Genomic DNA, 26,411 nt, shown 5'->3' with positions numbered 1-26,411 from the left:
GGGGCTCAGGTCTTGTGATGCTTGGGGGCCGAGGGACTCCAGTGGTCCTCTTCTCCTCGATCTGGCGCGGCAGGTTGCAGAGGGTTCTTTGACCATTGGGTGTCCATCATAGGTGGCATTCGCGGTGGAGGTGTGTCTACGGATATAGGCTGCAGGTGTGGACTGATGGACAAGTCTGGGTGAACCAACAAGTGGGCTCAAGTATTACAAGCCTTGTGGGGGGCACAGAGACACAAGTGGTGCTGTTCTCCTCCGCCCATGGCGTCCAGGTGCAAGGGACTGTTAGGGTTGCTATCACCGGAAGCGGTGGTGGTTGAAGGGGGCCTGCATAAAGAGACTGCAGGTGTTAAAGTGGAGGTCGCAGTGGGGAAACCCACTGTGTACTTTGTCTCTGGAGAGGCTGAGGACCAGATTGGAACCGTTGGCACACTTCAACACCAGCTAGGAGGCTCTCTTGCAGTGGCGCTGTCTGGTGGGTGTTTTGGCCATCTGTAGTCCTCTTTAGCGGTTGTTGGGTGACTGCAAAGATGCAGGGGAGCAGCTCTGCTACTCCACAGGAGCTACCAGGTGCTGGGGTAAAGGCTGTAAGTCTTCCCGGGATTTTGGAAGCTTCAGCTACTGGAGGACGAGGCGACTTTGGCATGATTGTTAGAGTTGGGAGGCAGGCTAGCAGGTTTGGCAACGAGTCCGCCACCGGTTTTCATTTCTCGCTGTTACATCTCTGGAGAGTACTCCTTAAATCTGATTTCTTGGTAACAGGGACTCCCCTAAATACTGAATTTAGGGGCGTTTTGGGGAGTGTAGGGTTGTAGCCAATGGGCTACTTACCCCTGGGTTCAATACACCCCCTATATGACCACTTCTAGAGTTCCTAATTTTGCCAACAGCAATATGGCAGATTTCTAAAAGTTGTGTCCACTTCAGGCAGCTCACGTTAGGGGTCGGACTGACCTGAGGGTTGGACACACCTCCCTGACTACAAATTTTCCCACCTGTCCAGGTGGCAAATGGGCCCTGGGGCAGGGGGTCAGCATCCTCTCCTTTGAGGGAAACCAGATCTACATATCAAGGGTGGTGGGCTTTTTTGGAACCCCCGACCTTGGAATGCAGATTCACAGGTCATCCTGTTGGGAAGGGTATGCTGACACCCCTGCCAAAGCAGGCTTCGTTTCTGTTCGCCCTAGAGCAAAGGCTCTCACGTGCCTGGTGGTGGCAGTCCAGGTAGAACAGGTCAGCCAGCACACAGGTAACTGGTGAGTTTTACAGGGGGCACCTCTAAGGTGCCCTCTGGGTGCATGTATTAATCTATCACTGGAATCAGTGAGGGTTTATTAATACAAGATGTTTGATACCAAACAGTAAGGCCATCATGTAGCTGGGAAACTCGTACTTAACAGTGTCCAGCACATTTATTTAAAAAAGCTTCCCTGTCCACTCACTATGTCTAGGAATCAACAAAGATATAGCAGGGGCATATCTGCTCTTGTGCTTATGTCCTAATGTAATATAATAACCCTGCCTTAGGGCTGGAAGGCCCACTGTAGGGGTGATTTACATATATTGCATGCAGTGTTAATGGACATGGCAAATAGGCTGTGTCCATGTTTTATTTTCTTTTTTAGCAGCCCCGAGACACACAGCCTACAATGGCAGTCTGCATGTGCTAGGTTAGGAGTCCCTGAGGGTGGCACAATACATGCTGCAGCCCTTGGGGACCTTGTTTGGTACCCATGCCCTGGGTACTTTGGGTACCACTTGTTAGGGACTTACAAGGGTGCCAAGGATTTGGCCAATTGGGGAACAATTGCACATTTTAAGGGAAAGAGATCTGGCACTGTGGACCTGGTTAGCAGGAACCCAGTGCACTTTCAGTCGAAATTGCATCAAATTCTAGGCAAAAAGTGGGGGTGACCATGTCAAAAAGGGGCACTTTCCTGCAGTAATGAAACTGTTGCAATTGATAGCTTCATGCATAATGATTGTACCATACGTTACATTACACATGCACCCATTGCATGGGTGACTCTCTCAGTAGTTGGCACAAGCAATAGGGCATTGGGAGGATTTAGTGTTGGTAACAACCAGGGCTGTGCACTCTCTGATTTTGCAACAATCTTTGTTTGACAGGCCATTTTTACACTCCCTTCCACAGCTGACCACCACCACCAGTGCATCTCTTTTCAGAGAGCGAAGGGCTCAGCTTCTCAAGATAACTATCCTAGGCACCTTGAGCCCACTGCACCGGGGTTGCAAAATAAACTATCTCGAGCTTCTAGCCATCAGACTAGCGCCCATTTATTTTTTTACACCTATTCCAGCTATGACAGCTGTGAAAAGGAGGGCATCCACTCCCCTCATCTCTGTGCACTAACTCAGGAAATTTAGCATAGGACGACTAACAACAACATCCTCCTGCTTGACTGAGCATTTGAGAGGGTGGACAGTGACTTTGTAGGCCTGATGAGCAGGACCCATGAACAAGTTGAGGAGGGGAATTCTACCCACAATTTCTTCAGAGGTATTTTTGGAGGTGGGGAACTCCCACAATGGACCTTGTCTACACTCCTGAAAATATGAAATGCCAAAACTTCGCTTCCAGGTTACCAGCACCCACCATCCGTGGGCAGTGCACCATGGATAAACTTGTCAGGAATATTTGCCTGTTCGTTTCTGGCTTTCCCCCCTTCATCCCCTACGTGGTGAGGAACATGACAGTTGTCTATGACCCTCATCATAGTAGCTCCAGCCAGGCCAAGACATCCCTGATATTCTGTTGCTGGAGGTGTCAGTCCCCACAACTAACTCCCCATGAGACTGGACCTTCTCACTCAGAATTAGGGTTAGCTCATACACCCAAATCTCAAACAGCTGAGCCTTTTGATATAGCCCCCGAGTTCCTAGAGTTCAGAAACCTCAGCCTTCTACTGGAATGCATGGCCTTCCTATTGGTAAGCGCAGTAGCCCAATACACGCTTGTTACACAGCTTAGTGGAAAAGGTTAATGCGCTATTGCATCTCTAAAGACTTAGAAACATTAAGATTCTCTGCAGTTGATTGTTTCTTATTGGCTATGCCTTTACAGAGTAGACTTTGCTTACTCTTCCATATGGTTACACTCAACTGCATTTACTGCTTACCTTCAGAACAGAGAGCATTTATCTTTTTTTGTTTTTGTTTTGTTTTTAAGATCCCAGTAATGAAGGTCTTCATGCAGGATCTAAAGAGGGTCCTACCTCCAAAGACATTCCCTGCGCCTCTTTGCAAGCTAAAAGTGGTCCTCATATGACTTATACATCCTCCCTTTGAGTCCCTACACTCATGACCTAGAGTCTAGAAGGTGGCTTACATAGTTGCAGTCCCCTCCCTCAGGCTACTCAGCTAGTTCCAAGCTCTTGAAGTACAGGGTCCATTCACCCAGGTTCACAAAGATAGGGTTGTTCTTCAGATCACGCCTACATTTTTGCCTCAGGTTGTCTTAGATTTTTACATGAACCAAACCATTAAGCTCCCTGTCATCTTAACCCTTTCAGGGTCAGTAGTGGAAAGGCCCGTCATGCTCTGGTTGTTAAGCGAGCTATTGCGTTTTGCATTGAAAGAAGTAAACCTCTTAGAATGTCCAGCACATTTTTTGTAGTCTTCACAGAACCTAATAAGGGTTGTGCCATCTTGAAAGCTGCCACTTCCTGGCGGATAGCTAAATGCATCCAAACCTGTTAAGCTAAAGCCATTGCAAACTACCTGTGCCCCTATAACCCACTCTACATGAAAAAGAGCAACATTAGTCTTTTTCGGTAATACCCCTTTTAGGAATATCTGCAGAGCTGCAACCTTGTTAAGCTATGCACCTTCATAATCGGACGTTTTAGCATGTCAACAGCCTTTATTTGGCCAATTGTATACTGAGAACACTTTTTCAAACATCTGCATCATCTGTCCGCTAGCCAGAAGAGGGACTGCTTTGTAGCCCATGCTTTGAATGGAAACTGTGACTTAGCCTTTTACCATCTATTTCTAGCATGTATTGCTGTGGATTCACATGTACCCATCCACCTCCCTGGAAGCCCGTTATCACCACAGATGTTTCTGGGTCCTTCTTTACTTGCCTCGCTATGCACAATGCACTCTGTCTTTGACAATGCACTCAGCTTACATTGCTCACTTGCTGTGCGGAAAACAGGTTGAGGTACAGCCAGTGTATATTAGCATTGTGGATCAAGGGTGAAGTCAGACAAAGTCTTGTGACTGACTTCATTGGGAAAACAAGCATTTGTAATTGCAATATATCTCGCATTTGCTTTAGTTAGAGCTATTGGCGTTGTAAATTTATAACTGCACTTTTCTAGCCACATAAATTGGTAATTTCCTGCCACATAATTCTTGCGGCCCTGCATATAACTAAAGAACTTCCATTTACCTTCTTCCCCTATTTACAGCCAAAAATAAAAAAATTGCCATTTAGCATCCTAATTTAAATATGCCATGCTAATTTTAATAGAATACTACTTTCACCACCCCACCATCAAGTAATTAAGTAAGCAAGTGATCCTCCTTTGCTGTCTGCACCAGATCGCAGGCAGGCACACTCCAAGGAATGGCGGAAGCCAGGCAGCTGAGATGGTGCAGACAGCCTACAAAGTCCAAATAGGACCAAGATAACAGCCTGATTTATAGCCTTGTTTACAGCTAAGCTAAAGTCAGAGCTTGAATGCTCTTCAAATGAAAAGAGCAGCTTCCCTGAACACAGGCAGGAAACAAAGTAAACAAAAAGTCCCCTACAGACTAGATAATTGGGTCAAAGTGTAATTTTACAGTAGTTGGTTCCTGCTCCCAGACAGAAGGAGGGACAGAGAGGCATGACTGACCACTAGCAAGCAAGGATTTTTAAATGACACTTAAACTAACAAATTAAATAGCTTTAAGCCCAGAGTAAGTATGCTAAAAGTATACACGAGGTTGAACGCTTACGACCTGAAAGAGAAGTTGCAAACGTCTGGGCCCAACACTACATAGCAGGAATATGCAGAGCAGGTGAATCTACTGCACTTCACGCTATGAATAGATGATAACAGGGTAAGTAGCATTTTCCCTTTAGAAGCCTTTTCCAAAGTAAAGAATAGTGTTCTTGCACAGTATATTTCTAAAAGCATTCTATTACATGGGGTTTAGAGAAAGAATGTTTTTTTCTCTCTCAGGAACCATCAACAAATTATTTTTGAAAGAGCAGAAGGTGTCAGTAGGAATATATCTCTGTAAGTGAACTCTGTTCTATCAGGAGCCAGCACAGAGCTTTACGATAATAAGGTGTGCAGTCCTATTTTCTTTTACCAGCATTCGTACTAGGGCCACCTTTTCTCACAAACTGGGGCTAATCCAGAAAATCTCATGGAAGTACCTAGATACAAACATTTTCCAAATCAAGATGAGAACCAATAAGAATCTGAGTTGTTTAGAGATCTTCTCCTCCCCCAAAGAAACAAACAGTACAATTTGTGCTAGGTTTTCAGTTGATGGTAGAATGGGGCTGCCTCTATTACATCTGCATTGTCTAGGATAAACTTATGTCAAATGCAAACCCCTTTGTCACCGAAGAAACTGTAAATAGAGAAGTGCTTAGTTCTAAAGGCAGTGATGCAGCTGAATATACATCCTTGTGCTTAGTGCCATCATAAATTTTGTTTTATCTGAATGGAAGATCAACCAGTTGTTGCCCGTCCAATGCCCAACGGCCAACATGGATATCCAAAAATTGCCTGTGGGTGATGGCAGAAAGAAGCTGAAGGTAAGTAGTAAAAAGAAAATAGTGAGGGGCCTTGAGGCGCAGCGCTTTTAAGTGGAGATCAGAAAATGAAAACAGTGGTAACTTTCCTGTCTGTGTAATGCAGTGCTTTCACATTCTATATGTTTATTGCCTGGACCCTTCCTATGTCAGATAGATAGGCCTGTTATGGACTTCTACTGCATTGTTCAGTAATAAGTCAACGAATATTGTTCCCACCTTGCCTCTCCTGGGGGTGAGACCTGGGAGACAAACTTCAGGTGAGGTATAGTGTTCTCTACCTATGACTATTTTTTTAGTAGTTCCCCTACATTGTGTTAAAAGTGCTTGCCGACTGGACAATTCTACTTCGTTTGAAAGAAATCTGCCATATCAGTACGACAATTCAGTTCACTAAGCTATGCTACGAGTGTTTTGATTGTGTGTGAGGCATGTATGCTCTATGCATTTGGTAATAATGAATCTGTTGGAGTTGTGCATTTTGGGAAACTTTACAGGGGTTGTTATCTCGAATGATTGGAACCCATGTTTAATAGTCTAGCATGTTCATTATAAAGGCACTGCTCTTTGTGTCTGATCATCATCCCTAAGTGAATGAAGTTTTGCCGGCTCCACATAACTAAGATTTATTCTTTGACCTTAAACAAAAACCGCCTTTGCTGTAGGACCTGGCCTTGCCTCTAAAGCTCATAAACAATTAGTATTTTTTTTCTGATAGAAACTTCTAGTTGCAGATTCCTTACCTTAGAATTTCCCTTAGGCGTCAGTCTGGGTCCAGAGATTTTTCTTCGAGCAGTACCTCTACGTGCCATTAGGAGGTGTCTGTGGACTCCATGTTCCTCATTGGCATCATGGTTGCCAGACATGACATTGCGGGTCGTGTATGGGCACCACCCTGGCGTCCTGATGTCAGTTCTTTTCTTTCCATGCCAGCCTACGCACAGATCCGAAGAGAGCTACCCCTGCAGTCGCTTTTTGACTGGCCTTTCAAATTTTTGTTAAACTTTTTAGACTTCTTGGTTTGTCAAGGATGTGGTCTCTTAAGACCGGCTTCAAGCCCTGCAACTTCTGGCACCTCGTGGGCTTCTGGTGTTTGGAGTGCGACCACAACCTGAAGTCCTGCTCCGACTGCCTGGCTATGAACCCGAAGGCTTTGAGGGACCGATCCCTAAAGCTACTTGCAGTCCAGCATCTGGCTCTGCATCGGTCATGGTCGAGAGGAAGGTCACAAGATCGCTTATGGAGCCATCACCAATCATCCTCGTCCCATTCAAAATCGCAGGGACATTCAGGTAAGCGTAAAAAGAAGCTGAAGAAGCACAATAGCTCTTCGACTTCACCCCATCGGGCGACGCAGGCGAAGGAGCATCCTCGCTGTAGGCCTCTGTCTTTGGAGCCTACTTCTAGCTCTGCTCTGTGCCTCCCTGAGCTTCCAGGAGCCGGAGCTACCCCTGCCCAATTGGAGGAATTTTACAAGGCCATGCACCTCATATTTGGGTTGTCCACCCCTGTTGGGGAGCCTTGGGGCCCGCAGTGTTGGCGTTGGTTGTACCACTGCGACTTTCCCCGGCAACGGTTCTGGCGCGGATACCCCTGGCGCCGCCCGTGCCCAAAAGGGGAGCTAATGCTCTTTGAAGAGATTTAAGCCACATGGATTAACAGCAAAATAGATATTGTGGACTGTAACACAGAGTGGAAATTATTTAAGCTACATGTATTAAGAGTGAAAGAGATATTGAGGATTGGGTCAAAAATTGAAAAAGATTTCATGCTATGGACTTTACCACCCCTTTTTAATTGTAACATTGAGGATTATAATAATTGGCACGACAAGATATCGAACAAAATTCATGTTTTGCAATTCATGTTTTGGTGAGTTGCCCTACCGAACAAGTCTATTATGTGATTTGAATTTTAGCATTAGAGTGTGGCACATAACGTACATGTATCAATTTTTGAAGAAATTTCAGTATCATTCTTGTGGAACGTTTGAGTGCATGAGTTTATGAGATCTGTATGGAGGAAAAGTATGCATGAAGTATGATTGACATAGGGGAGTGTATGATAAAACAAATGCTGAGGCGAGAATAATAAGTGTTTTTAACTTCTGGAATGTGAAATGGTTATCCATGCTATACAAAAAAAAGTTAAAAAAAAACAAAAAACGTGGTAAGGTTAATAAAAGGTTTTCTATGTATTGGTATGCTCTTCTGAACCATTAACATAGCATAGCCGTTCATAACAAAAAGAAGATAAGATTGCCAAGGTTTTTACGAGCCTATCTGCCCTGGACCCGAGAGACTGGATGTCAGTGTTGGACTTGCAGGACGCATATTTCCATATTCCCGTCCTGCCTGCCCACAGGCGTTATTTGTGGTAGGTCACAAGCATTTTCAATTTACTGTGCTCCCCTTTGGCCTTACCAGCACCCCTCGGGTGTTCACCAAAGTGATGGCGGTGGTCGGAGCTCATCTGCGCAGGTTGGGGGTTTGTCTTCCCCTATTTCGACTACTGCATGTTGAAAGCGGTCATCTCCCACTTCCAGACTATGGCAGACCTCCTGCATTCCCTGAGGTTCACCCTAAACGTGACACACCTGACTCCCTCTCAGATGATTCCTTTCATCTGAGCTGTTCTGGAGGCACTGCAGTTAAGGGCCTATCCTCTTGAGTGGTAAGTCCAGGATATTCAGGCTATGATACTGATGTTTCAGCCTCTATCCTGGATTTCAGTGAGAGTGACTGAGGCTGCTAGGCCTCATGGCCTCCTGCATCCTGCTGGTGACACACACCAGATGGCATGTACAGGCTCTGTAGTGGGACCTGAAGTTCCAGTGCGCGAAGCATCAGGGGAATCTCTCCGACATGGTCCAGATAATCGAAGGGGACTGCGCAAGATCTGCAGTGGTGGCGCTCAAACCCTCTCCCTTCCCCAACCAGATCTGACTGTTGTAACAGATGCGTCACTCCTGGGATGGGGCAGCCGCATGGGAGAGACGGAGATCAGAAACGTCTGGTTTCCGATTGAGTACGAGCTCCATATCGATCTTTGAGAGCTCAGGGTGATCAAGCTAGCATTGAAAGCATTCCTTCCCTCTCTGAGGGAAAGTGGTGCAGGTGTTCACAGACAGCGCCATGTGGTACTTCAACAAGAAAGCTGGGCGCGGTGGGGTATTAGATCCTTTATCATGAGGCCCTGCACCTCTGGACATGGCTGGAACATCAGGGCATATCCAGAGTGGAAAAACTCAGCTGTCAATGCTTGGTCTATCATGAATGGTGTCTTCATCCGGATGTGGCACAAGGTCTCTTCTAGCAGTGGGGAAGAGCCTTGTTAAGATCTGTTCGCCTCCGCACGGAACGTGCAATGTCGGCTGTTTTGCGCATTTGAGTTTCCAAGGCAGCAGTCGCTCGGCGACTCCTTTTGTCTCAATTGGAGCTCAGGCCTCCTTTGCGCCTTTCTGCCAATACCACTTCTGCCCAGAGTTTTCAAGAACAACTGGGCCCAAGTCATTCTTGTGGCTCTTGACTGGGCAAGATTAGTATGGTATCGTGAGCTCTTGAGCATGGCCACCAATCCTCCGATCAGACTGCCCCTTTGGGAGGATCTTCTGTCACTGCAGCAGGGGAAGGTTCTTCACCTGCCACTGTCCAGTCTCCACCTTCTTGTGTGTAGATTGAGTGGCGGCAGTTGACAGCTTTTGACCTTCGCCTGAAGTCTGTAATGTTATCTTGGCAGCCAGGTGTCCCTCCACTAAAACGGTATAGTCTGTTGATAGAAAAAAATTGTGGCATTTTGTACAGACAAGTCTGACCCTCTCTCTGCCCCTCTTTCTGAGGTTCTTTCCTTTGTTCTTTCTTTGGCCCAGGAGGGCTCTGATCTGGGCTCCTTCAAGGGTTATTTGTCTGCCATCTTGTCTTTCCTCGTATTGCCTGACCAACCCTCCTTGTTTAAATCTCCCATTGTTAGAAGATTTCTTAAGGGTCTTACCCATCTCTTTCCTCCTTCCCCGTTCATAATGCCTCAATGGGATTTGAACTTAATTCTTATTTTTCTGTGTGGTCCCTTTTAGCCACTTCACAACTGCCTACTTTGCCTGCTTACTCTGAAAGCAGTCTTCCTTGTAGCTATCACCTCTGCCTGCAGAGTAAGTGAGCTGCAGGCTTTTTCTTCAAAGCCACCTTTTATCTCCATCCACCCTGGCAAGGTGCTGCTTTGTACCAGGGCTTCCTTTTTGCCTAAGGTAGTCACGCCCTTTCATGTAGGCCAGTCCATCACCTTGCCTATTTTTTACGTGCCCCCACATCCTTCTGTGTTAGAGGACAGACTCAACATTCTGGACCCAAAAAGATCGTTGTTGTTCTATCTTCATCGTACCAAAGAGCTCCGGGTGGATGATCAACTCTTTGTGGGTTATGTGGGTGCGAAGAAAGGGGCAGTGCAAAAGAGAACCATCTCTAGATGGGTCGTTCTCTGCATTAAAATGCTCTGTGCATTGGCTAAAAAGCAACCCCCGGAGGGTTTGCACACTCCCTTTACAAGATCAATACCTGCAACCACTGTGTTAGCACATGGAGTTCCAGTCCTGTACATCTTCAAGGCAGCAACGCGGGGGTCCCTGCACACATTTACCAAACACTCCTGCCTGGACAAGTAGGTCAATAGGAATGGGTACTTTCCTCATTTGGTCCTGCAGGACTTCCTAGTATGATCTTGGTTTGTAGACCCTCTTCCGGGGAAGGTATTGCTTGGGTAGCTTCTGAGGTAAGGAATGTGCAACTAGAAGTCTCTATCAGATGAACAAGTTACTTACCTTTGGTAACCAATTATCAGGTAGAGACATAGTCCAGTTGCAGATTCCTTACCGACCCACCCGTCCTCCCCGCTCTGCGACCTTATTTCTAGGCACAGGGACTTCCCTTTCATGGCCCTAGTTCTGGCGCGCCAGGGTCAGTGTTCTTCATGGAGCTGCGCTTCTGGCTTGGTAAGTTGTGAAAAAAAATGACATCAACAACCCGAGACTTCATATCCTGTGACCATGACGCAACCGACAGACGCAGAGACGACCGACGCCACCTGTCGCCGCGTAGGAGCACTGCTCGAAGAAAAATCTCCTGATCCAGACTGACGCCTGGGGGAAATTCTAAGGTTGCAAGGTAAGGAAGCTGCAACTAGAATATCTCTCTACCAGATAATGTGTTACTGAAGGTAAGCAACTTGTTCTTTTATTCAAATGGACCATAGATCCCAAATACTGTGTAAGATGATGAGTTTCAACTTCTACCTGTCCAGAGTTGGTTGGAGCTTTGGCCTTTAGGGCAGCCATAAAATGCTTTAGTATATTAAATACTTAGAGGTTATAGCTCTCTTTCAGAGGCTGTTAATAACTAGTCACAAATATTATGGCAGCAAGATTGACGTATGGCCTGAATAAAAGAGTATATATAACTAAATACAAACCAAAGAGCTTGAAGCGTGAGCAAGCAGCAAGAAAGAAGCCATACTACCAGATGACTGCTCATTGGAGCACATTTTCATTAAATATTCGGGAGTGACCTAGAAAACGCTTATTTACAGTTTAACATTTTGTTGTTCTTAGCGAACCACTGGAAGTATTTGTCCCCTGTGCCAAGAGATCCATTTTGTCAGATTGAAAGCATATTCCCTTGCTGTTAACTGACATTTCTCAGTAGATTTAGGGCCTGATTTAGATATTGGTGAAGGGGTTACTCCGTCACAACAGTGACGGAAATCCTGCCTGCCGAAATCTAAATCCTGTAGGACGTAATGGTATTTATATTTCGGTGGACAGGATATCCGTCACTACAAAGCCACATCAACTGCTCTGGATGTGTACTGCTCACTTGGAACGCACAACAAACAGCAGTATGTTTGTTTTTCTTATTTTGTTTTTTTTATTTTGACAGCATTCAGAAGTCACAAATATTTATTTACGATTTATTCCCCTTTCACCTCCCTCTATTCTCACTGGGCCAGCAGCCACCGCCCGTCAATGTGACTGAGGGCCCCTCCCCCCCTCCTTTTGCCCCTCAAGAAAAGTGTCTGTCAGGCTGAGTAAAGGTCAGCCTGACAGGCACTCTTCATGTTCAGATTAGGCAGCCTGGAGCTAGACATGCGTGATTTGTGCAGGCTCCTGGCTGCCTGAGCTGAACTTTGCTGGGCTGAAGAGTTCACAGCTCAGATGGGCTGACCACCTCAGCTCAGCAAAGATGCCTCGAGGCTTTCCCCCTTGGTGACGAGGGGAAGCATCACATATTGACTCCGACCTAGGCGCTTCAGGTTTAAGCCCTAAAGCGCTCAGGGAGAGTGTCAATCAGTGACACCTCGTCTCAGAGTGGGCTGTATCTATCTATCTCTATCTCTCTCTCTTTATTCCTTTCTTTCTGTATCTATCTATCTCTATCCCTCTCTCTTTATTTCTTTCTTTCTTTCTTTCTTTCTCCCTACCCCCCCTCTCCCCCCCCCCTAATTATCACAGGCATCCCCTAGCATTCGTAACCTTTCTACGTAATCCTTCATCCCAGGATGTCCCACCAATGGTCCAGATAAAGAGCAGCAAGTTAAAGGGTGTCATCCTTTTGGGATTTGGAAGGACATTTGGTGCAAATCTCCTGCCCTTTCAGTCGTCACCCCTTGGTGGACCAAAAGATTGGCCCTCTGCTACTCCTGGATGAATTTCATATAATACTGCCTTAGTGGCATAACAGTTCCACCATCCTTTATTGCTCATGGTTGACAATCATATAGTACTTTCTTTGTGGCTCAGTAGTGCCCCCCACTGAGCACCCACAAACTTATGATATTGTGGGTGACCACACACTTTTCTTTGGCCCGATTTTGCTTTGGAAATATTTAGAATATTTGTTCTGTCAAGGACAAGAGACAAATTCATTTTCAAGGAGGGAATAGGAAGATAACACTATTAAAATTGGTTGGTGTTAGAGAAGGGGATTTCTTCAAGAGGAATAATGGTTTGTCTTTGAGGTAAAATACATAAAAGGGCAATTCAGTACTTTGCAATCGCTGTACTGAATGTGAGAAAGTATTTGCAGGAACATAAATACAAATTGACAAATGTTTTCTAAGAATAAGTCTGGAAAACTACAACGGTTTCAGATCATCAGCCTTTTTTGTGGAAAACTTTGTAAATCCCTGAGATTTGTCAGTCTGCACTCAAACTTATATATAAACAACCATGTTCAGATGCCATTGAGAATTTTGCTCGAACATCCTAAGTTGCCTACATTTGCAAAGATGAATTTGTCATCCCTTTAATTGTGTGCATATTCCATCTGGGTTAGGCTTTAGGGATATGAATAAATAGGAGTCTGCCATATGCACATGTGTAGGCATGAGTCTAGGTCTCCTTTCATGTTCAGTGCATGCTGTAATCCCAGAGATCTTGGAAACTGGGCAACACTATCCATTGTCAAAGAAGGCAGGCTTAACAGTATTAGTACGAAAAGTAAATTTGGCGAGTTTTGGTTACTTCTGTTTTACTTTCTCATTGGTTTAATATGTATGTTGTTTCTCTTTTATATTATGTTGCTTCTCTTTGTTCTCTCTTTTTTTGCTTTCTTGCAAACCTATTTTTTGATAATGTTCCCTTTGTTTTACTGTTTTCACTATTGACAAACTTTCAGATATTCCTTCATGGCTGTTCTTATTTCAAATTGCCTTTTCTCACTTCTATGTTTTTTTAATTCTTCATGTTCAGCTCTCTACGTAACCCTTTTTCTGTTTTAATATGTGTGTTTGGATGTCTCCATCACATTTGTGGATTTGCATCTCTCTTCTTGCATTTCTCTCTTTGATTATCATTACATGGGTGCCTTCAAAAACCTACTGAAATTCCTCTTACATGGCTCCCATGTGTTTGTAACAAGTATCCCATAACACGTGTCTCACAAATTAAATAAGCACGTGTGACTTAATTTACCTCTCTACAGGTATCAGGGTACCAGTATAGCTCTGTATTTGAGGCAAAAAACGCAAATGCGTGAGTGATAATTTTGCTTCCTTTTCTGAGAGCCTTTGTATCCAGGGGAATGAGATTCCGTTTGTAATGGGGTACCAGTATTGTACGTAAGTTAGCTGAGCCGATCAAAGTTCATATTTAGGTTATGTAGAAAGGTGTACTTCTCATCTAGACAGCACTTGTACATTTCCCCTATTGCCATTGATCTGATTTAGAAATAAGATGCTTTTTGGCAGGTATTTTCTGCTGTGTGTCATTCTATCTGATTTCATTTCTAATGTGCCCTTCCTTTTCTGTCTCTTTTCCCTTGCTGTTTTGATCAGCTCTGGGTCCTGATTCCTGCTCTATTGGTATTGACGAGTAACATGGTATGTTTTTCTTTCTATCATATGCATCACTTGTTTCAGTCTACAATGATCTTGGGTAGAAGAGGCAAGAGGGAAGGAGAAAGGCCCCACCTTTAAAGGTGTGCTAACGGCCTGGCTAAAACGTAAAAGATGCCTGTTAGTTTCCTCTGTCCGACCTATCTTAATGACTTTTGCTTGATACTTAACTGTACCTCAACTTGTGTAATCTTTACCTACCTTTTGTAGTGTTTGGGAATAACAACTTGTGGTGGAGCTGCAAAATTGTGTTGGAGGTACCTTTGGTGTGAGGAAAAAATACATGGTGTCAATTCTACACACCATATGCTAGACTGCTTTTTTTGCAAGGTGCATAGATTTCAATTTCCATGCCTGACTCCCCGCGTAGCACTCCTGATTAGTTTTAGCTGAACTTGGTTACACTTCATTGACACAATTACATGTCAGAAGTCAACTATGCCACCAGCTAGTAATGTAGGTAGCCTCAAAGCCACTTATTTTTTTGGGTAACTGGCAGTGCTGCAGTTGGTCCTGATTCCAGCCCAACTCAACCCCTCAGTCGGGGGGGGGGGGGGGGGGGGAGGGGTGTGTGTGTGTGTGTGTGTGTGTGTGTGTGTGTGTGAGAGAGAGAGAGAGAGAGAGTTAGACATGGATAACAGAGGTAGTCTGTCTTATTATAGGTAACCAGCCTCTTTCTGGATGTGCTTGGTCTTTACTGGACTATCTGTGACTTGCCCAGTGTGGCAAGGCAGCACACACCCCCAAATTGAATTTCACTACACTTCCAAAGTGAAACTAAGGTTATTTGGGGTTTTAATCAGGATTCAGATTTTGGAGCAGCTAAAGGCCACTCAGACCTATGTACGTGCGACGCTGTCAGTACCTGTTAATAGGCATGCGAAACTGGCAATATCCATTGTGCCTTTAGATTCTTAACCGAGATCCTACATTCTTAAATCAAGCAATGAAATGTAACAATATTACTAGTCCAATATTTTTTAGAAGTAATGGCTTGACCCTCTTTTTACGGGGAAAAAGCCTTGACAGTCACCTAAATTACCACACAAAGATGTTTTTGACCCACACTAAATTTCTCCTTAAAGAGGTTTCTGAAGGCTATCAAACTTTTGAATAGTTTTGCTGTTGCTTATAGCGTTAAATGTGCCATTAATTTCAAGAATATTTACTGGAAGCATTCAGCCAGTCCTCTGCCTGTAAAGTTGCCTTTAAATCTTGCATTAGTTTTACAGATTCAGTGTCAATTACTAAGACTGGTTCATATATTCACAAGTACCATTTCATGAAAACAAACGTTAGGCTGATAGTCTCACCTTCATTTAAATTGACAATTTGTTTGTTGTGGTTATTGTGGCTGTACTCTGTAAACTATAATTTTCCGACGCTGGCAGTCATTTTTCAAGAGGCTCGATATTAAATATGCGGAAAATAATCTTAATGTCATGGTGATTGCCTCTTTCTCTGTTATTTATCTTTATCTTTTTTCCTCTGTTTTCTTGCTCTCCTCCTCTTTTCTCTCCTCCCCGTTCACTGCCTCCTTGAACTCCCTCCCTCCTCTACCTAGACCCTTCTTGCTTTTTTAAGCATTACTTGCTTTCCCATTTTTCTCTCTTCTCTTTTACATCACGTATCTTTAATAGTTTCTTGTTCCACAATTAATTGGTGCAGTGAAATAAAATCGCTAAGCAAGTGAATATATATATTTTTTTTATTGGAAGAGTTTACTACAAACATACACAACCACATAGAAAAAGGGAAGCCTCGAGGGCCACCGTTAGACGTAAGCGTATCACATGATGTGCTAGCACTTCTTTCTTTAAAAAACAAAAAAAAAAATCCTCCGTTAAAGCATTTTGTTAGGGATTACATGATACCCCGTACATCGACATTCATTTCCCTCTGGTGCACGGATTAAAAGTGGAAAATAAATCATATGTGATAAAGCTAAAATCCTGCAGCAATTCATTTCTATTGGTAAAACCTCCATCTGATCAAAGAAGTGTTACTATACACCTTTCCCAGCACCGAATAATTTCTTGTATGAACCAGATCTCGGTTCAAATAGTCGTTCTAAACCCTTCACTCTTAACATTTTGGCACACCATTGTTTCATTGTGGTTTTTCACTTAGTTGTCCAATTCTGTATAATGGTAGATCTCACTATTAATGTGATCAGAATATTTTTTTTCCTGTCATTCGATCCTGCCTTATTGGCGGGAAATCCCATTAGAGCCAGAAGTGGGTAATTTGGAAAATCTATCTTCAGCGTGAGCCCACAGTACTCCTGAACGGAGGACCAGGAGGACGTGAGCTTCAGGCACTGCCAAATTGTTTGGGCCCACTTCCTAAGGGACGTGGTCCCCAACTCACTTCACAATCTAAAACAATTTGGTGAGACCTGGGGGTTTATTTTATGTGATAGGGCAGGTGTTATCTAAATCAGCCACTTGGCATAAAATTACATGCAACGAAAATTCACCCCTTATAGCACGGAACAATTACACATGTTTATTCTGTCCCATGACTCTTTCTCTATCTGGAAACCCTCCTTAACTGCCACTTCAGTTGCATTTTATTAAAGATCTTACACCCCTTGCAGTTTGCTAGTTTGGCCTACCAGTACTTCACGTGCCTGGGTGCAGAAGTCTGTATCAAATCCATTACTAAATCCAGATTTGCCTTGATAGAAGTGGGGTCTAATTGCTTTATAAATTGTGCAGTTTGTATAAAGGACCATTGTAGCAGCGCTCTCGTATAGCTTATGCCGGGTTCTATATTGGCCTACTTTTTTCTATGATCAATGTTAAAAAAATCACTAATAGCAAAATAGCCATTGACCTCCCACCTGTCTAGCAGTGGAAGAGACCCAGAAGATATATTGGCTAATTTGGAGGCACCCTTGATGGCAGGAACATTTGAAAAACTGCTCCTTTCTTCTCAACCACCTTGGCAAGGATTTATATTGAATTTTCTTAGATTACGTTAATCGTAAGAAATCTATGATCCTATACTCTTGAAAAATTAAGTCTTTTGGCGTCTTGGGCCTCATTAGAGTGAGTACATTGTTGATTATTTAGGAAATATGATTCCACAAGGTGCCCTGTGTGTTTGTTGTCTGTTACTTTTAGTAGATCTCTTATTCAGTAGGATTCCTGTCGGCCTTTCCAAATGCTGTGTTTGCGATCAGACTTTGGCATAGTCAAGAGACCTGGCCTTGATGGTAAATTATGGACTTTGGCTGAAGCAGTAATTTGAGTCTGGAAAAGAGGAAAATTGCTTTCAGGATTCTGTGCCACCTCATGATAGATCATACCTCTCAAGGTTTCTGTACTCACGGAAGCGCATTTGCAGAAAAGTGAGAAAATGCATTTGCGCATCAGGACTATTGTGTCCAAAGTGACTTGACCATCTAAGTAGGTAAAACCAAGGTCCTATAAACCAAATGTAGTTCAGACTTCCGATCCTTAAAACGCTGACAAAACAGCCAAATTATTACTTTTTATAACAGTGCTGGTATTTCACACTCAGCGGAGCCCATGTAGTAGGGGTGTCCCACTTTGTGAAAATGTTACTCTTTAAACCAAGAGTGGTTACACCCAAAGGAATGAATAGAGGAAATATATGTAGCTGGGTCAGAGAGGTTGGAGGAACCTGTTGTACCACTTGGGGCTGTTAATTAATGAATTAAATTAGAATGGCCATCATTGTTAAAGAGAAGAAGGGAAAGGGGGAGCCTCACACTCACCTGCGTACCCCAGTTCCATCCTTGAGTGTGTTGCTTCTCATTGGTTCAATACCCCATCTATGTCGTGGACTAATGCATATTTTCCCCGCTTCCCCCTCGCATATGGGACTTGTTAGGGTCCCTGAGTGTGCATGGTTCCTGTCTCTCTGTTGTTCCTGATTCGTCAATTTTTCTGTTTAGGCTCACGGAGGTCTTAGTGCTGAGGTTAGCCACTAGATTCGAGTCTGGTTCTTGGTGGCTTATTTTCTTTTGCCTGAGTCGGAGCTAAGGGCAGTGAATTGGGGACCCATTTTACCTGTGTGCAGTAGTTGTTGTTTTTTTTCTGCCTTGTCCTCATCTTCAAAAAGGAGGCCCAAAGGTGCTTTGAAAAGAATTGTGGAAGCTACCTCTATATGAAAATGTTGGAGACCATTAGGTGGAGGGGAGGGGGGGCTTAAGCTGGCATGCATCATTATGTCCTTCCTCGCTGCTGCTGACATCAGAGTTGCAAGACCATTGGTGAAATGGGACTCTCGGACTAGCCTTTTTCTTAATTCATCTGAGCTGTGGATTGTAAAAGCAAGAATGTTGTGTATTTGATTGAGTGTTTTATGTTGGAATGACAACTAGAAAAGTTAAGGTTTGCAAACAGGAACATTACATAAAGTGGATAATCATCAAAATGCTTCCCCACCCTAACCCTCACCATGATATCAACTGCAGACAAAGAACTACTCTCTGTGCTTAATTTGAGGACAAATATCCTGAGACATATTGATGGCATGCAGTGACTGTCATTGTAAGATAATATTGCTCTTCAATTCCTTCTGTGCCTTACACGATGATCTGATAGAGACTTCTATCTGCAGATTCCTTATTTTTGATTTAGCCCCAGGCATCAGACTGGATCAGAAAGATTTTTCCTGAGCAGCCCCTCTGCACTCCAGTAGGTGGCTTCAATCGGCTCCATGCCCATCATCGGCATCATCTGTGTCTGAAATTATGTTGCGGTTTCTATATAAGCGCCTCCCATGTGTGCTGACTTCAATTTCTTTTCACGACTTTTCACGCACCAGAAGCGCAGAGCCATAAAGAACACTGACCACTAGTGTGTCAAAACTAGGGCCCTGAAAGGGAAGTACCTGTCCCTAGAAATGTTTTTGCAGAGCAGGGCGGATGGGTGGATGGGCAAGGAATCTGGAGTTAGATGTAGCCTGCCCCAGGTAAAGCATTACCACAGATAAGTAACTTATCCATCTGTTATGATTCCTTCCCTGCGAATAGATGCCCAAGCAATGCCATCCCCTGAGCTGGGTCTGTGAACCAATCTCAAATGAGAAAGTTCTGCAGGACAGAACGGGCAAAGTGTCCAGGCAGTAGTGTTTGGTAAACGTGTGCAGAGGCGCCCACATTGTTGCTTGGCAGGTGCCCAGGACCGGAACTCCACGTCCCAATGCAGTGGTCGCATCTTTAGCTCTGGTGGGATGCACCTGCAAGACTTCAGGAGGTTGTTTTTTGGCCAGTGCGTAGAAGATCTTGATGCAGAGCATGACCCAACGAGCACCGCCAGAACTTTCTTCACACCCACTTACCCAATGAAGAGTTGATCATCCATCCAAAACTCACAAGTACGATTTAGGTAGAACTACAACACTTTTTTTGAGTCCAGGCGGTGGAGTCTCTTCTCTTAGAAAGATGTGGGGGGTACTTAAAAAGTAGGCTGGGAGAATGATTGGCCTACATGAAAAGGCATGACCACTTTTGGCATAAAAGAGGCCCATGTACTAAGCTCCACTTCAGGATATATAGAAAGGTAGGGTGGCTGAGATAAAGCCTGCAGCTCTCTCACTCTGCGGGCAGGTGTAATTGCCACAAGGAAGATTGTTTTCAAAGTGAGAAGCTGGAGGGGACAATTGTGCAGAGGATTTATAGGAGTGACCATCAAAAAGGTCAGAACTAAATTAAGATCCCACTGGGGCATCATTAATGGGGGAAGAGATGAGTAAGACTTTTGAGTAACCTATGTACAATAGGAGGCTTAAACTAGATATAGGGGGTCATTCTGACCCTGGCGGTAAAAACCGCCAGGGCCAACGACCGCGGGAGCACCGCCAACAGGCTGGCGGTGCTCCCATGGTCATTCTGACCGCGGCGGTACAGCCGCGGTCAGAAACGGAAAACCGGCGGTGTACCGCCGGTTTCCCGCTGCCCTGGGGAATCCTCCATGGCGGCGCAGCTTGCTGCGCAGCTTGCTGCGCCGCCATGGGGATTCCGAGCCCCATACCGCCATCCTATTCCTGGCGGTTTTGGCCGCCAGGAAGAGGATGGCGGTATGGGGTGTCGTGGGGCCCCTGCAGTGCCCATGCCAATGGCATGGGCACTGCAGGGGCCCCCGTAACAGGGCCCCACAAAGATTTTCAGTGTCTGCCATGCAGACACTGAAAATCACGACGGGTGCAACTGCACCCGTCGCACCCCTTCCACTCCGCCTGCTCTATTCGGAGCCGGCATCCTCATGGAAGGGTGTTTCTCGCTGGGCTGGCGGGCGGCCTTCTGGCGGTCGCCCGCCAGCCCAGCGGGAAACTCAGAATAACCGCGGCGGTCTTTTGACCGCGCAGCAGTATTCTGCCGGCGGGACTTTGGCGGGCGGCCTCCGCCGCCCGCCAAGGTCAGAATGAGGGCCATAATCTCTACCAGATAACAAAGGTAAGTAACTTGTCCTTTATAACTATAGGAAGTGGGATGCTATATGTTTCATTAATATAAGGGTTAAGTTCAGTAAATTTGACTGCCATCATGCACTATTTTTTACGGGATTTTACATATAATTCACATTTTTTTATGTGACTGGCGATGGACTGAAACGGGGAAGTGAGGCTTGAACAGGGTGGAGGCATTGGTGGGCCTATTACTTTTAGTTTGGCTGCCCCAAACATGGTGGCCGTTGCCGACATTGGCCCACACTGGACCTCATGGACACTATAAGCCTCTGGCGCTAACTGAAAAAACACATTAGTCCGGGCGGACGGGGCTGACACCACTAATTGAATCCTGCAATTTTTGAATGGAGAGTGGATACGGCTGCACTTTGTCTGACACCGGGCTTGGGGACCCTATTTGTTCTGCCTCACCACCAACAAGATCAGCTTACCACATTGTAGCTCTCTCATAATGCTCAAATGGGGTAACCAGTATATCTGTGCACACTTGGCTGGGGAGACAACGTGACGGTATGGCAAGCTCGTCCTGATTTAAAAGAGCGATCCCTATAATCTCTTTGGGGGATATATGCAGAACAAGTGACAGCTAATGGTGGCAGAGAGACAGGATACTATAGTGGGGGTTGTCTTCAGCTCACCCCTGCCATGGACGCCTGGTTGACCTTTGCACCCCATGAACTCCCATGGCATTTGGGGAGAGGAGAAGATCTAAGCTGTCTGCCGCTACTACTAGAAAGGTATTACTTGGCATTTGGCTCTTGTGTTCCGGGCTCCACGCTGTCCTGCAGCCTCTATGTTGCTAAAAAAGTGAAATCAAACAGGGTATCAAGCTATTTTACCCCAACTGAAGCACAAGACTCCCACCCTACAGCCGCCTCAAGTGAGATGATGGCCCTGACTGGAGAAGAACTACTTTCTTACCTACAAGATTTTAAGAAACAATTAAGAGAGGAACTGAATGCGGATCTCGTCTTACTTTTTTGAGACCTTCAATTAATGCCAAGCTCACTTCACTACAACAAGATGTGGACTCAGTAGACATTCGAACCTTGGATCTTGACCTAAAGTGCCAAATGCTGGAGTATTGGCTGGATGGAAGAGTCTGTGGACCCAATTGCAATCCACTCTTTTGAAGTGTGAAGATTTGGGAAATTGCTCCCGGCGAGACAATGTCCTGATATGCAACTTATATGAAGGATTTAAATGCTCAAATCTGGATGCTTTCATGTTTGGCGAGTTCTCTGAGGTCTTGGGGGAAAATCATGCTGAGGTGAGGCTAAACTGGGTGCACAGAGTTGGTTTGATTACTCCTGATGGAGGGGAAGCGACCCTGGGTTGTGCTGGCAAAACTGCATTCCTTCAAAGTCAAAAAACTAATTCTGCAGGCCGCCTGGAAACTAGAGACAGTTTCCTTCAAAGGAGGCTCTTGTTTGCTTCTCCAGGACTTTGCCCTAGCCACACTGTCTTGCCTCTTACCATTCAAACCAGTCACATACAGACTTCACCTCAACCACATCAAATATAGATGGAATACCCCTTTGGCCTTGCCCTTTGATTTTCAAAACAAGTCTGATCACTTTATAGAGCTAGCTGAAGCAGCCGCCCTATTGGGATACCTATTCCTGAGAGCCAAGGATCAGATGGAGGAATAGAGGAAACATCTACGGATGCCACAAGCTTCTCTGCCAAAGGACAATGGCAATCACAGTGTAGAATGAAGCACCAAGGAAAATGTTGGACTTGGAGATGGTTTGTGACCGATGAGGCACACTCTTTTTACCACTGTACTATGCATTGACTACCACTCTTGGTTCTGAGCCCCTGCTCTGTGTGTGTTGATCATTTCAGAAGAATGAAGTGGTCATCAGTGTGTTATGGACTTGCTGAAAGCTCTGCGGGCGCAATTCAGACATTGTATTTGTCAAGCACTTTGTTGCCCTACCGAACAGTTGCTAGACCACCTTGAAAGTCAATGACATCTGATAGAATACTATAGCAGTTCTTGACATATAAGCCTCAGTCTCACATGTTGGATATAATGCCAACTCAGTGTTTTGGGACCAGGTTCCCTGGTTTTATCGTTATACTGTTTTTGTTCCTAATGCATGAGTGGATGTGTATGGAGTGATCGTTGGGGGCAGAGGGAGTGATTAGGGTGGAAGTCTGGAGCAAAGGAGCAGTTTGCACTTCGTAGAAATGTTCCAAGATCATTCTTCAACTCCCACTCATCGTGGACTGTGATGCTCACAGATACTACACTACATCCATGGTGCTAACTACACTGTCATGGAATATCAAAGGCCTTAACTCTCTGGCTAAATGGCACAATCTTTGGAAATACATTCTTGACCAGAGACTCGAATAGCCCTCCAGGAGAATCACTGTACGCGTAGTGGGAACCACAGGTTAAAACACAAGGCGTACTGCCTGATCTAGAAATCATCTGCTACCACTAAACACAATGGAGTGCCCCCACCCCCTTCACTCTTCTTTAAGGTTCCAATTAACAGGCTTCCAGACAGACAAAGAAGGGAGAATAGTAATATTTAAAGGACACAGTAAGGGGCGGCTCTGCATGATAGCCTCACTCTCCACACCCAATACAGGACAAGCTGAGTTTTTCCACTCTTTGCTTTCTTTCTTGGAGGGATTTGCAGAGGGGTACATTATTTTGTTGGGTGACTTTGACCTTAACTGGGATCTCGCCCTCGATAGCACTCACTAACTTAGACTTGAAACTTTTCTAAACCACTGAAGCAAGCCATCCTACACGTAGGCTTGATAGATGCCTGGAGAGTCAGTCATCTTACAGCTCGGAATTGAAAAAAAAAAAAAATCCCCACTCCTGTCGCACATATTTAAGGTTAGATTACGTTTTCATAAGCCAGTCATTACAGCACACTGTTGCTGAAGCTAGACTTCTTAATTTGGCAACCTCAGACCACGCTCCGGTGGAGATCATACTGGAGTGGCAAGCCTCAAGGTCCATATTTCGGAGATAGTCACTTACATGGGATCGTCTCTTCAGAGATGAACTCTGTAAGGCCATTAGGGATTCTTTCCAACTGAACAATCCTGAGGACACCAACCCTTTCACTACCTGAGCTGCGTTTAAAGTGGTTATAAGTGGGAAATATCTCATTGATGTCTACCTTGTCCCAACAGAAGGCTCGTGAGTGGTTAGTGCTCGAGACTAAACTCAAGTTAGCTTAGCAAGTCCACAGTTATTCCTCTTCTCTACTTTTACAAAGGTAGGTCACGGCCTTGAGGAACCGGGAGAAAATGTCGCTGATTCTCTATCAGCAGTGGAGGGACACCCTAAGTCCTCAGGGTATATAGTCATACATTACACAACCAGTCGGAGTCACCAACTGTAGGAGAAAAAGATAAGTTTTATTAGATGGTTTACTAGCCCGAGCCAGTACAGAGTCCCAGGACAGTCATAAAGACTTTCCTACGGAGGCTGCCCCTTCACTCTGGGGAACCCAACCTTATATACACACAAAACTGCTTAGTCAGAGGACAACTCCACCCCTAGTGTATTCAAGGTCCTCTGCGGCCTTCAGAATATTTCAGGGATACACATGTGGTGGGCGAAAGTACAGATGCAGCTGGCAGGAGGTGGCAACGACCTGTACGAACCTGTTCTGGCAGTTACTGATTAAGCACAAACATTCTCAGAACTACGGTTAAAGAAAGTAAATTACAGCGATAAGCAGATTGCAGCCCAAGGCTGCGAGCACAAGGTCAATCATCAAAGTTCAGGAGGTTTGTCGAGCACATGGCAACATAATAAAGATAAACAGATGCCTAGCAGCTATGGTGTATGATTAACTTTATGTACATTTTTGCAATCCCTCCTTTTGCCATTGTGAGGCAAGATTGAACGTCATTCAGTGTCTATGTTAATGGACGTAAGGTCTTTTATCTCCTGCTCAAGGGACAGCATAGCCGTGTGTTGAGGAGGGCGAACAGGCCAGGGGGCAAGGGATGCCATACAGCAACCGCACAAAGCAGGTACGCACTGTACACACAGACAACAGGTGAGGAATACAGCTGGGAGCACAAAAAGGAATATTAGTATCTTCCAGCCCCATTGGGAAATCAAACCCCAAAACCAGTCGGTCAAGGACCATGTTCCTTCGTCTTGGTGTATTGTGGAAGTTATCGTATGCAACCTTTGAATAGCTTTATACACTGAAGGGGCATTGTCTGGTATATAAACGCAGCAGCTCGATCCGATCAAAGTACAGACTCCACCACGGTCTGCTAGTATGATGTCAAGTACCATTCTATTTTGAAGAGTAACAAGGCGGTCAGCAGCGAGTTCTGCAGTGATGTTGCTCAGGGCCCCAGCAGTCTCGTTAATTGTTGCCTCCATAACTCGTGTAAGATATCTGATATCCCTACTGTTCGTCATAGGGCCCCAAAATGGAAGGACTCCTTTAAAGTAGTCCAATGCTTCTTGTGCTGAGGTATCTTCTGCAGATATTACCCCTCTCCGAGTCCTGTGGTGTTGAGGGCCAGCTGTGTAAGTTGGTGGTAGTAACCAAGCAATTTAACACGTACCGGTCCAGGTGGGTACCAAGGAGGTGTAGGCATTATTACCACAAACAAAATACGTGTTTCGTGACGGTATCATGGTAGGCCAATCAGTTCCATTCAATATTATTGTAGCATTACAGTTGCTGGCACCTACACTTCTATTACCATTTTTCTGAAAACAAAGTGGAGCATTGATCTCTGTTATAAAAAATCTTCGGCCAATCCGGGGTGTGGTATTAAAGGATAAAAAATAAATGTCAGTAGACCTATTTCGTCGGTGAGCATACTCTGACTTTTCTTCCTTTGTTCCATAGACTCTCGTTCCAGTAGGCCAACATAACCGGTATAGGTGGGTGACCAATAGTCCAGAATTAGTAGCATCCATTGAGGTAGCCCAGATGGCTGATAGTTCATACCAGGTGCTGCAGGAGCCATCGAAAGAAAAAGGAAATTAAATATATGGCAACCCTTTTTGCACGGAACTTGGTAGCAAGCCACATACCCAACAATTTGTTCTATTTACAGCCAGCTGATGTTGATGTAACATAGATATGAAGGTATTTTTTTTTCATATTCCTTGTGTCGTCCTTCCTCATTGGGTGGTAAGGAAACATGGCTGTGTTCTGGAGGCGGTGACAGAGTTGGAGAGACCTTTGAGTCAGAATCATGTATCAACCATCCAATGCAGGCCAGAAGTACCAGACATAGCACTGTTATGGTGAGGCAAGCGATACGCGGGCCCAATAGTCTTTTCCGATATTTTATTTTCTGCATTTTCCTCTTGTCTTCCTGTATAATGCCCATTTCTGTTTATTGCTTGTCCCACTAGCAGTTCAGTCCAACCTAGGTGCTGCCTGTGACTGTTGGTTTCTTCACTGAGGGGTGATTCCAGCAGTCCTATTGACACACTCTGGTCTGCCCCAACAGACAAAATCACGGCCCTGCAGCTATTGTCAGACTTAGTACAGGGGACAAGCAATTAGTTCATGTTCTTATTTTCAAATTTTTCGTGGGCGAAAAATGTATCTGGTAGAATTCGGTACGGTATGGTCAGGAAACAACTGTTCAGTGGGACCAGGATCTGGAGAGGCCCCCTGCAGGGCACTGTTGTTCTGTTCTTTATTTCTTTCTGTATTTCTATTGGAACTGCCCTTCCTTGTTGGGCAGTCACCACCTTTTATGCCTTCACAGGATACAAACAGAGGTATTTTCTTGCAGTGTGAAGCATGTATCCAATTCTTGGCTCCCTTGACTTTGACTGCTG

The 26,411-nt window shown here is 44.9% G+C and overlaps 1 protein-coding gene across 6 annotated transcripts in view; it reads left to right on the top strand.

Annotated features, from left to right (window-relative positions):
• MGRN1 (mahogunin ring finger 1) overlaps positions 1-26,411 on the top strand; it is a 321,313-nt gene that overhangs the window by 278,102 nt on the left and 16,800 nt on the right. For 3 of the 6 annotated variants that reach the window (XR_011199103.1, XM_069210483.1, XM_069210485.1), the window contains one exon: positions 14,099-14,143. The exons of the other annotated variants lie outside the window; for them this stretch is intronic. Coding sequence is in view for 2 of the 3 variants with exons in the window: in XM_069210483.1 (XP_069066584.1) it covers positions 14,099-14,139 (41 nt within the window). In the remaining variant the exon portion in view is untranslated. The remainder of the gene's footprint in view (positions 1-14,098; positions 14,144-26,411) is intronic. 6 annotated transcript variants of the gene reach the window in all.

The sequence above is a fragment of the Pleurodeles waltl genome, chromosome 10, assembly GCF_031143425.1.
Source record: "Pleurodeles waltl isolate 20211129_DDA chromosome 10, aPleWal1.hap1.20221129, whole genome shotgun sequence".
NCBI lineage: Eukaryota > Metazoa > Chordata > Amphibia > Caudata > Salamandridae > Pleurodeles > Pleurodeles waltl.
The sequence above is the reverse complement of the archived record's forward strand: the minus strand, read 5'-3'. Positions and strand labels throughout refer to the sequence as shown.